Source organism: Oryx dammah, unplaced genomic scaffold, assembly GCF_014754425.2.
Source record: "Oryx dammah isolate SB20612 unplaced genomic scaffold, SCBI_Odam_1.1 HiC_scaffold_20, whole genome shotgun sequence".
NCBI lineage: Eukaryota > Metazoa > Chordata > Mammalia > Artiodactyla > Bovidae > Oryx > Oryx dammah.
Window position 1 is genome coordinate 52,669,892 of NW_024070204.1, and position 13,027 is coordinate 52,682,918.

At 39.7% G+C, this 13,027-nt stretch overlaps 1 protein-coding gene across 1 annotated transcript in view; it reads right to left on the reverse strand.

Moving 5' to 3' along the window:
• DEPDC1B (DEP domain containing 1B) overlaps positions 1–13,027 on the reverse strand; it is a 100,207-nt gene that overhangs the window by 43,365 nt on the left and 43,815 nt on the right. Inside the window, exons 4-6 of the mRNA XM_040262569.1 lie at positions 11,266–11,393; positions 5,795–5,925; positions 2,061–2,108 (exon numbers count right to left, since the gene is read on the reverse strand). Coding sequence (XP_040118503.1) covers positions 2,061–2,108; positions 5,795–5,925; positions 11,266–11,393 — 307 coding nt within the window. The remainder of the gene's footprint in view (positions 1–2,060; positions 2,109–5,794; positions 5,926–11,265; positions 11,394–13,027) is intronic.

Consider the following 13,027-nt stretch of genomic DNA (forward strand, 5'->3'; position numbering starts at 1 on the left):
AATCCAGTTTTTATAAATGTTATTCCTGAAAGACTTTGGAAAAGAACTGTTTACATCTTTCATTGAATTCTTGAAATCTACGTGCACAAGGAAGAAAAACAGCTAACCTAGTTTTGTATTATTTATTTAACATCAGTCCCTCACCTATGGCCAACCATGAAAGCACCTAGGTCTGCAACAGATCACCCCCAAGGAAGAGATAAGCAGTAAACCTACAGAGTTAGAGGCACGAGGCCTCCGAAAGTCTCATATCTTTTCTGTTCCCTATTGCCAACAATAATGGAAACCCAGATTCAGTAAGGATAAGGATAAGCAAGAGACTATGACTCTGACAGACTCAGTAAATTCAGGAGATGGGGAATGAGAATTTGGAAAAATCAATAATTTTATAAAATTATTCAAAAGGCTGACCTCACTCTTTGGCCACCTTTGTTTCTTTGACACACAAGCAAGCATCTTTATGGATGTGCCAACCATTTCTAAAGTACTGCACTTGATACATGTAAGATAAGTCCCCATTCCCAAGAATTTCCACCTAACCTCACACACGTGGAGAACATAAGTCAATCCTCATATCTTTTCTCTCCACTAGTAATCTCAGTTAGCCTGACCTTTCTGCAGAAGTTTCACGGATTATATATACATCTCTCTTGAGCAGAAATTACACTCTTCACTACATTTTGATCACCAATGAGAATTCAACATCATAACTACACCTTAATATATACTTCACAACATATTATAGCTTAGATTTGTTATACTAGCTTCCTCTGATCCTTGGTTTTCCAAAAAGTCATACACGGGTCATTTAACCCACTCATAGCTTCTATTTTGTCTTTGCCAACTCTGGCCAAACATGTAATTTAGACTAATTTCTTTAAAATGATTAAGCAAGATTAAAAAGCATTCCTCCAAACTAAAACCACAGGACGCTACATCTCAGCTGTTCTAAAACATGAACCAAAACCCAATGAAAATCTTAAACTCAGAGAACTTTGGTCTTCACACAAACTAACATTGCTATTCATTTTCAGGATGATACTATATCATCATTTTTATATCATCACTAAGATCACCCACAGTGAGTTAACAGTTATTTTAGTTTCATTCTATAATCAAACAAAACTAATCAGTGAAATTAATAATTCAGAGCCTACTAATTTAATAATTTATACAGCAATCTCTATACATGCTAGTCTTCTTACTCAAAAGGGAGGAAAGAAACTACCTCTCTGAGGTGATCTTTAAGACTCTAAAGACTCTATAGACCAAATACCACCATTACCAGTCAGCTAGATAACTAGAATTATTACAATCACTTGTTTGGTTTAAGCCATTAACCATTAGAATCCCTTCTTTGAGTTAAGACTTCTAAAAATTCCAAAGAAACAGTAGTGTTAGTGAAATACTCTAATAACTCATTTCTTCACAGTGCCCATGATATCCTATGAAGAAGACTTCAAATGCCTACGAAAAACTTCAGAGGGATCGTCTTGTCCAGGCCCTTCATCTGATAGCCAAATTACTTAAACAGTCTTTCTTGTTTCTCTTTATATAGGTTCTTCTCCTTTCAAACTCTGCTGCACACTAACTAGATTTGTCTTCTAAAACATTTCTCTCCAAATTAAACCATTGCCCTATAAAAAGCCAGTGGGAAACAGAATCTGCTGAGTAAACTAATGATGTAACTATAAGGCATACTTAGGAATACATGCTTTAGGAATAAACTGCTGACAGGCATTTATCTATTACAATATTGTTTTCAATATTACTAATTATTCTTTTCTGTGATGAAGCATTCAAAAGAAGCAGTGTGGATGCTATTTGCAGTGTGATTTTACCCACAAGAAAACAGAAGTACAAAAATCCCTTTTAAAATGCTCTATAACTCAGCCCTTCCACTAAGTCACAAATTTATCACTGAAAGCACAGGAATCCCCACTTAACTGCCAGTCTCACAGGTGTCAAATCAATGTTCATGCCATTGAGCAAAACTATTTTGTAATCCAGGGCACTAATTTCTGTCAATTTCATAAAAATGGCAGATAATTAGTACTCACAATTTGCCAAACACTTCATAGCTGACAGTACCCAATGAGGAAGTTCTTCTGCAGAAAAAGGAAAATAAAAAGATGTTTTATTCAATTATATGTAACTCAAAGTATTATATACAGACTTGGTATCATAAGAATGACACTTGTCTCAAGTAATATGAAACATATTGGCTAATCACAAATCACTTACTTATGTATCAGAACACTGAAGAGATAAAAAATTTTTCCTTAGCAGCAATGTTACGATTCATTCTTATACAAACCATACCTGTAAATTTCTCTAAAGACAAGATGTACTTGTAAAGCTTTAGGGAAAAGAAGAAATTTGATAGTTTGTTCCAAAGAAACAATCAATTATCCTAAGAATTATACAGAAAAAAGAAAAACACAGAAAAAGCAAAAGCATGAGTCATCATATGCATTTATGAAATGAGTTCACAAAATATCTTTAAAAAACCAAAAAGGTGAATTCTGTTATGTCCAATGTTCAATCACTTGACAAGTTTCAATTTTCAAAATATCTTAAGACATGAAGTGCCACTGACATATCAGTACAGGCTATCAGTATTAGGACAGTCTTAAAACAACAATGACTTCCCTGGTGGCTCAGACAGTGGAGCATCTGCCTACAATGCGGAAGACCCAGGTTCGATCCCTGAGTTGGGAAGATCCTCTGGAGAAGGCAATCGCAACCCACTCCAGTACTCTTCCCTGGAAAATCCCATGGACAGAGGAGCATGGTAGGCTCCTACAGTCCATGGGGTCGCAAGGAGTCGGACATGACCGAGCAACTTCGCTCACTCACTCAAAATAATAATGGCTAGCACTGCTACAAAAACCCCAGCTGAACTTTTTGGTACAGGGTCTCTTCCTCTGGCCCTGACACAGACATGTGACGGACCAGCACTCATGCTTCTACTTGACACCTTCTCCACTGTCGGTGAAACTGCAAAGACACTGGTTGACTTGTGTTAGAGCTAATGAATCTGAGGCTTATGAAGTCCTCTCTTCTTTCTCAAGTATGTACTTAATAAAAATAAAACTGATCATCCAGCTATACCTGGAAGTATTCATGTCTGCTGTACTCAGGAGAATGTAGAAGGATTTTAGATGTATTTCAAAGGCAATAGCCCTCTCATTCTACATAACTTAATTTTATACGTTGATATTGACCTGACAATTTAAGAAGTCGCAAAGTTGTTTATTTGTGATTCCTAACATTCTCCATTCCTGATACATGGGCTTTAAAGGAGAACTGTTTCAGGTTTCAAAGACACATTGTGCTCCTGTCAAGAAACATGACCTAGAAAAATCTCTTCCCTTCTCACTGCTCATACTCCTTCTAGGCCAGCTCTGCTTGCTGCCCAGGAGCCTCCAGCGCTTCATTTAACATTAACTTATAAAATCCTAAAAGTATTATACCATTTTCCCGCAACCAAAGGTCATTCTAGCTCCAGCTAATTCCTAGGATCAAGAGTTTGAGGTAAGTTCAGTTCAGTTGCTCAGTCGTGTCCGACTCTTTGCGACCCCATGAACCGCAGCACACTAGGCCTCCCTGTCCATCATCAACTCCCGGAGTCCACCCAAACCTATGTCCATTGAGTCGGTGATGCCATCCAACCATCTCATCCTCTGTCGTCCACTTCTCCTCTCACCTTCAATTTTTCCTAGCACCAGGGTCTTTTCCAATGAGTCAGCTCTTCGTATCAGGTGGCCAAAATATTGCAGTTTCAGCTTCAACATCAGTCCTTCCAATGAACACCCAAGACTGATCTCCTTTAGGATAGACTGGTTGGATCTCCTTGTAGTCCAAGGGACTCTCAAGAGTCTTCTCCAACACCACAGTTCAAAAGCATCAATTCTTTGGCACTCAGCTTTCTTCACAGTCCAACTCTCACATCCATACATGACCACTGGAAAAACCATAGCCTTGACTAGACGGACCTTTGCTGACAAAGTAACATCTCTAGTTTTTAATATGCTGTCTAGGTTGCTCATAACTTTCCTTCCAAGGAGTAAGCATCTTTTAATTTCATGGCTGCAGTCACCATCTGCAGTGATTTTGGAGCCCAAAGAAATAAAGTCAGCCACTGTTTCCACTGTTTCCCCATGTATTTCCCATGAAGTGATGGGACCAGATGCCATGATCTTCGTTTTCTGAATGTTGAGCTTTAAGCCAACTTTTTCACTCTCCTCTTTTACTTTCACCAAGAGGCTCTTTAGTTCTTCTTCACTTTCTGCCATAAGGGTGGTATCATCTGCATATCTGAGGTTATTTATATTTCTCCCGGCAATCTTGATTCCAGCTTGTGTTTCCTCCAGCCCAGCGTTTCTCATGATGTACTCTGCATAGAAGTTAAATAAGCAGGGTGACAATATACAGCCTTGACGTACTCCTTTTCCTATTTGGAACCAGTCTGTTGTTCCATGTCCAGTTCTAACTGTTGCTTCCTGACCTGCATATAGGTTTCTCAAGAGGCAGGTCAGGTGGTCTGGTATTCCCATCTCTTTCAGAATTTTCCACAATTTATTGTCATCCAGACACTCAAAGGCTTTGGCATAGTCAATAAAGCAGAAATAGATGTTTTTCTGGAACTCTCTTGCTTTTTCCATGATCCAGTGGATGTTGGCAATTTGATCTCTGGTTCCTCTGCCTTTTCTAAACCCAGCTTGAACAACAGGAAGTTCACGGTTCACGTATTGCTGAAGCCTGGCTTGGAGAATTTTGAGCATTACTTTACTAGCATGCGAAATGAGTGCAACTGTGCGGTAATTTGAGCATTCTTTGGGAGACCCGGGTTCAATCCCTGGATTGGGAAGATCTCCTGGAGAAGGAAATAGCAATCCACTCCAGTATTCCTGCCTGGAGAATCCCATGGATGGAGAAGCCTGATAGGCTACAGTCCATGGGGTCGCAAAGACTAGGACACGACTGAGTGACTTCACTTGAGCATTCTTTGGCATTGCCTTTCTTTGGGATTGGAATGAAAACGGACCTTTTCCAGTCCTGTGGCCACTGCTGAGTTTTCCAAATTTGCTGGCATATTGAGCGCAGCACTTTCACAGTATCCAATGTGGATTCATCTCTTACTCAGAGGAAGGAATTTTTAAATCAGTTTGGGGACTCTGGCTCACTACAGTTAGAAGCACTTTATTTTTCTTAATCAAAAACCAGGACAGGGAGTTGCTAAATGTTTATTTTTCCCAATTTGTAAACTGGCTTGGAGTAAAAAGTTATAAAAAAATTAAAGCACCTTCAACATCTAAAAAGCTACCTTTGTTAAAAAAAGGGGGGGGAGGGGGGAAATGATATAAACCAAGACTATCTCAGAAAATCTGACACAAAGACACCATAATGAAAAGGTCAATGAGAGCTCTGAAAATCAGGCCCCAGGACCACCTAAAAGTTGACTCAAAGAATCTGTTAGGCATTAAACTTACCCACTTCTCAGGGATTTTCTGGGCATGATAAAGAACCACTTTATACTACAACGTGGCTACCACTGAACTAGCTTCTAGATGGATATGGCTTAGATCTTCAATTCTGGGTATTCATCTTCCTATGACATTTCCTGAATACAAACAATTTGTATAAAGGTCTTTGGAAGTAAACTGAAGTTATACATAATGAGCAGGTAAACTTATATGTAGGGTTTACGGAAAGGTCAAACAGAAGCAGATGGACCTGTACAGCCGATGTACTAGGTCAACTGAGAACAAAATGGCTTTTATGCACTTACTTGACTTGTCATCAAGGATAACAACTCCTTGCTTGCTCACACTGTATACATTATGGATGATGAACTTGGAGTTGACAAGTTTAATGTCTAAAACCTCTTCTAAGGAATCCAGGCCAAGGATTTTCTGTAAACTAAAAACATAAACAATGATTATATTAACTACTTTTTAAAAATCATCTGCCCAAGGCCCAGCACTATAGAAGATCTTTAAATGTGCTGTTTTCATGTATTTCACCTGATTTTTATGGGGCAAAAAGACCAGACATTGAGTATATAAAACAAACTTAAGAGAGACCCTTTTGTCATTAATGTAGTACTTCACTAAAAGCCTAACACACTGAATGTCAAGAAAATTATTTTTTAACATAAATATTATAATAACAAAAACTAGCTTAACCAATGATAAGAAACTGCTACGAGTATATCTTTATAAAATTTCTTTTAAAAAACCTGCCATCACATTGTTAACTTTAGTTAGCTCATTTCAGTTCAGTCGCTCAGTCGTGTCCGACTCTTTGCGACCCCATGAATCGCAGCACGCCAGGCCTCCCCGTCCATCACCAACTCCCGGAGTTCACTCAAACTCACGTCCATTGAGTCAGTGATACCATCCAACCATCTCATCCTCGGTCGTCCCCTTCTCCTCCTGCCCCCAATCCCTCCTAGCATCAGAGTCTTTTCCAACGAGTCAATTCTTCACATGAGGTGGCCAAAGTACTGGAGTTTCAGCTTTAGCATCATTCCTTCCAAAGAAATCCCAGGACTGATCTCCTTCAGAATGGACTGGTTAGATCTCCTTGCAGTCCAAGGAACTCTCAAGAGTCTTCTCCAACACCACAGTTCAAAAGCATCAATTCTGCAGAGCTCAGCTTTCTTTATAGTCCAACTCTCACATCCATAAATGACCATTGGAAAAACCATAGCCTTGACTAGATGGACCTTTGTTGGCAAAGTAATGTCTCTGCTTTTGAATATGCTATCTAGGTTGGTCATAACTTTCCTTCCAAGGAGTAAGCGTCTTTTAATTTCATGGCTGCAGTCACCATCTGCAGTGATTTTGGAGCCCCCAAAAATAAAGTGTGACACTGTTTTCACTGTTTCCCCATCTATTTCCCATGAAGTGATGGGACCAGATGCCATGATCTTCATTTTCTGAAAGTTGAACTTTAAGCCAACTTTTCCACTCTCCTCCTTCATTTTCATCAAGAGGCATTTTAGTTCTTCTTCACTTTCTGCCATAAGGATGGTGTCATCTGCATATCTGAGGTTATTTATATTTCTCCCGGCAATCTTGATTCCAGCTTGTGCTTCCTCCAGCCCAGTATTTCTCATGATGTACTCTGCATAGAAGTTAAATAAGCAGGGTGACAATATATAGCCTTGACATACTCCTTTTCCTATTTGGAACCAGTCTGTTGTTCCATGTCCAGTTCTAACTCTTGCTTCCTGACCTGCATACAGATTTCTCAAGAGGCAGGTCAGGTGGTCTGGTATGCCCATCTCCTTCAGAGTTTTCCACAGTTTATTGTGATCCACACAGTCAAAGGCTTTGGCATGGTCAAGAAAGCAGAAATAGATGTTTTTCTGGAACTCTCTTGCTTTTTCCATGATCCAGCGGATGTTGGCAATTTGATCTCTGGTTCCTCTGCCTTTTCTAAACCCAGCTTGAACATCAGGAAGTTCACGGTTCACATATTGCTGAAGCCTGGCTTGGAGAATTTTGAGCATTACTTTACTAGCATGTGAGATGAGTGCAATTGTGCGGTAGTTTGAGCATTCTTTGGCATTGCCTTTCTTTGGGATTGAAATGAAAACTGACCTTTTCCAGTCCTGTGGTCACTGCTGAGTTTTCCAAATGTGCTGGCATATTGAGTGCAGCACTTTCACAGCATCATCTTTTAGGATTTGAAATAGCTCAACTAGAATTCCATCACCTCCACTAGCTTTGTTCATAGTGATGCTTCCTAAGGCCCACTTGACTTCACATTCCAGGATGTCTGGCTCTAGATGAGTGATCACACCATCATGATTATCTGGGTTGTGAAGATCTTTTTTGTACAGTTCTTCTGTGTATTCTTGCCACCTCTTCTTAATATCTTCTGCTTCTGTTAGGTCCATACCATTTCTGTCCTTTATCCAGCCCATCTTTGCACGAAATGTTCCCTTGGAATCTCTAATTTTCTTGAAGAGATCTCTAGTCTTTCCCATTCTGTTGTTTTCATCTATTTCTTTGCACTGATCACTGAGGAAGGCTTTCTTATCTCTTCTTGCTATTCTTTGGAACTCTGCATTCAGATGCTTATATCTCTCCTTTTCTCCTTTATTTTTCACCTCTCTTCTTTTCACAGCTATTTGTAAGGCCTCCCCAGACAGTCATTTTGCTTTTTTGCATTTCTTTTCCATGGGGATGGTCTTGATCCCTGTCTCCTGTACAATGTCACAAACCTCATTCCATAGTTCATCAGGCACTCTATCTATCAGATCTAGTCCCTTAAATCTATTTCTCACTTCTACTGTATAATCGTTTAATTACCTACTATATACCATATACCTAGAAGACCAAATTTTCCATTATATATTTCATTAAGCTTAAGATTTCAGTGTAACTAAAAAGTTTAAAAACTTTACAAAACTAATTATTAGAGAAATGCAAATCATAACAAGTTACCACATCACACTAGTCAGAATGACCGTCATCAAAAAGTCTACAAATAATAAATGCTATGGAGGGTGTGGAGAAAAGGGAACCTTCCTCTACTGTAAATGGGAATGTAAATTGGCGCAGTCACCATGGAAAACAGGATGTAAGTTCCTTAAAAAACTGAAAATAGTTACCATATGATCCAGCAATCCCACTCCTGGGCTTATATCCAGAATAGATCAAAACTCGAGTTCAAAAAGATATACGCACCCCAAGGTTCACTGCAGCAATATTTACAATAGCCAAGACATGGAAGTAACCTAAGTGTCCATCGACACATGAATGGATAAGTACGTGGTACATATACGGAAGGGAATATTACTCAGCCATAAAGAAGAATAAAATACAGACATTTGCAGCAACATGGATAGACCTATAGACCATTACACTAACAGAAGTGAGACAGAGAAAAATTACATATCACTTACATGTGGAATCTAAAAGAATAATACAAATCAACTTATTTACAAAACAGAAATAGACTCACAGACATAGAAACAAACTTATGGTTACCAAAGGATAAAGGTAACTTCCAGAAAGTTAGAGATACCAAGGGAACATTTCATGCAAAGATGGGCTCAATAAAAAACAGAAGTGGCATGCACCTAACAGAAGCAGAAGATATTAAGAAGAGGTGGCAAGAATACACAGAACAGTACAAAAAAGACCGTCACAACCTAGACAATCACGATGGTGTGGTCACTCACACGCATCTAGAGCCAGACATCCTGGAATGTGAAGTCAAGTGGGCCTTAGGAAACATCACTACAAACAAAGCTAGTGGAGGTGATGGAATTCCAGTTGCGCTATTTCAAATCCTAAAAGATGATGCTGTGAAAGTGCTGCATTCAATATGTCAGCACATTTGGAAAACTCCAGTCCTGGGCACAGGACTGGAAAAGGTCAGTTTTCATTTCAATCCCAAAGAAAGGCAATGCCAAAGAATGCTCAAACTACCGCACAATTGCACAAATCTCTGGTGGTTCAGAGGTTAAAGCATCTGCCTATAACGCGGGAGACCTGGGTTTGATTCCTGGGTAAAGAAATGGCAACCCACTCCAGTATTCTTGCCCAGAGAATCCCATGGATGGAGAAGCCTGGTGGGCTACAGTCCACTGGGTCACAAAGAGTCGGACATGACTGAGTGACTTCACTTTCACTTTCACACGCAAGTAAAGTAATCCTCAAAATTCTCCAAGCCAGGCTTCAGCAATATGTGAACCATGAACTCCCAGATGTTCAAGCTGGTTTTAGGAAAGGCAGAGGAACCAGAGATCAAATTGCCAACATCCTCTGGATCACCGAAAAAGCAAGAGAGTTCCAGAAAAACATCTATTTCTGCTTTATTGACCATGCCAAAGCCTTTGACTGTGTGGATCACAATAAACTGTGGAAAATTCTGAAGGAGATGGGAATACAGACCACCTGACCTGCCTCTTGAAAAACCTGTATGCAGGTCAGGAAGCAACAGTTAGAACTGGACATGGAACAACAGACTGGTTCCAAACAGGAGTACATCAAGGCAGTATATTGTCACTCTGTTTATTTAACTTGTATGCAGAGTACATAATGAGAAACACTGGGCTGGAGGAAGCAAGCTGGAATCAAGATTGCCGGGAGAAATATCAAAACCTCAGATATGCAGATGACACCATCCTTATGGCAGAAAGTGAAGAAGAACTAAAGAGCCTCTTGATGAAAGTGAAAGAGAGTGAAAAAGTTGGCTTAAAGCTCAACATTCAGAAAACTAAGATCATGGCATCCGGTCCCATCACTTCATGGGAAATAGATGGGGAGACAGAGGAAATAGTGGCTGACTTTATTTTTTTGGGCTCCAAAATCACTGCAGATGGTGACTGCAGCCTTGAAATTAAAAGACGCTTAGTCCTTGAAAGGAAAGTTATGACCAACCTAGACAGCATATTAAAAAGCAGAGACATCACTTTGTCAACAAAGGTCCATCTAGTCAAGGCTATGGTTTTTCCAGTAGTCATACATGGATGTGAGAGTTGGACTATAAAGAAAGCTGAGCTCCGCAGAATTGGTGCTTTTGAACTGTGGTGTTGGAGAAGACTCTTGAGAGTCCCTTGGACTACAAGGAGATCCAACCAGTCCATCCTAAAGGAGATCAGTCCTGGGTGTTCATTGGAAGGACTGATGTTGAAGCTGAAACTGCAATACTTTGGCCACCTGATGCCAAGAGCTGACTCACTGGAAAAGACCCTAATGCTGGGAAAGACTGAGGACAGGAGGAGAAGTGGACGACAGAGGATGAGATGGTTGGGTGGCTTCACCGACTCAATGGACATGGGTTTGGGCAGACTCTGGCAGTTGGTGATGGACAGGGAGGCCTGGCGTGCTGCAGTTCATGGGGTCACAAAGAGTCGGACACGACTGAGTGACTGAACTGAACTGAACTGATAATGGAAAAGAATCTGAAGTTGTACACCTGAAACTAACACAATATTCTAAATCAACTACAGTTAAATTTTTAAAAATAAAAATATTTAACCAATAGATATTTTTGGTCGTGTGGGCAAAAGAAAAAAAAAGAACTTAAAGTTCTATTTTTAACTAGTATATAAATAATAATAGAAAATTCCCTGAATCAGTTAAGGTCTGCTTGCTAAGCAGGATAGGTGCAAATAATGCACTCAAAAGTTGAGATTTTTATACAGTTTCAGAAAATTAAGTATGCAGAGAGTAGCAGAGAAGCAAAACAGAAAAAAAAAACAATATTAAAGTTCTCTTTAACAGCACATGCACGTACTATGATAATGTCATCGACTTCCAGATCTCTTCCACGTTGGCCTCAGTCAGCTGTCTGCGGTGGACAAGACGGCAAGCCGGCACCTCTCCAATAGCAATACTGTGACGCTTGTACCACATCTCAGGATTCTAATTGGGGGTGAGGGTAGCGGGGAAAGACAGAAAGAGAGAACAAACATCTCAGTAGACAGTAGTATGATTTTATAAAAACGTCTTTGATTTGGTTCTTTTTAAACTTGATTTAAATAATCATTTTAAATATAAACTAACTTTCTTTGCATGGACTACAGAGTAATAAAGCATAACTCATAAAGATCAGATCTTATCATAAATGAATAGTAAAGAGTTGCCAAAGAGCTATAGCAATAAGCATGACATTAGCTATTTTCTCCTGTCGGAGTGCCAACTAACCAGTGACGTAGCAGTGATAAAATTTTATTAATTCAAAATTAACTTGAGGAATATCAATCCAAATTCACACACTATTCAAATTAAGTGCCTGCTTATAATAACATTAAAGTCTATTACTTTCAAGAACTCTTTAGAAAAAAGAAAGAAAGAAAAGATCAAGTAAATACAATGTTAGATAGCAGTCCTGATATCTTAGACATCTGAAGAAGGCAGGAAAAACAAGAGCTCTATAAGGACCTCTGGATATGACCAGGAAGAAAAACTAAAGTCCAAAGAGGTTAAGTAATTTAACCTCTCAAACTCACACTGCTTTAACACTTCAATATTCTTAGCATCTCCCTTCTCACATTTAGGCTACTAGACAGAAGTCTTAAAACTCCCTTTTGGTAATCACAGAGAGGAACATTTGAACTTTTAAAGGCAAAACATATAAGAAGTCATCTACAAAGTGCTTTTTTTATAAAAGGTTGGAGAGCTGTTCTTTGATATGGTTTGGGGTTTGTTTTTGAGAACTACTGAATTGCAAAAGAAACTTGAAGATCATGCGGATTTGTACTTTTTTTAAACTATCTAAATTAGGTGTTCTCTTTTGAAGGCAGGAGTGTCAGTTGTTGCATTTGCCTAGCAATTTCACTTCCAAAAGTTATCTTAAACAAACATTCAATTATTTATCTGTAGAGATACTGCTAATTAAATTGTTTACACATAGAACGAAAAGGTTGAAAACATGGTATAATACATATCTAACCGTTGAGGACTGGATAAATAAACTATAGTACTTTACAGACAAGATGAAGATATTAAAAATGATACTGAATGATTAATAACATAAAAAAATGGACACATACACTGTTCTAAGTGAAGAATATAGGCAACCAAAACAGCACAGCATGATCTCATTACAGTGTTAAAAACATGCATAGCAGTGGGAGCTCAACATGTCTACATGCCATCCCAGACAGATATCCTTGCTGGGCCAGACAGATGTCCTTGCTGGGCAGGACAGGTGTGCCCCCTCAGCAGGGCATGGTGCCCCACAGCCTGCACTAGGGGGTCATGCCCTCCCTACCCTCACAAAGCCTCATAACCAAGAGAATTTCATGCTGATGAAGCAGCAGGCCATGGGGGGTAAGATCTACAGCCAGCCCCGCGACATGCGCTCCCCACAGGGCTCCCTCCTGGGCCTCCTGCCCCAGCAGAACCTCATGATTTCCCACCACCTGAGGCAGCACAGTATGTCTTTGGACAACCAGATGGGCTACATCCCGGCGCCGGGTGGCATGGCCAACCTTCCCTTCTAGCAGGCCCCGTGAGGGGCTGGACCTGGGGCCATATTGCAAATATGATAACCT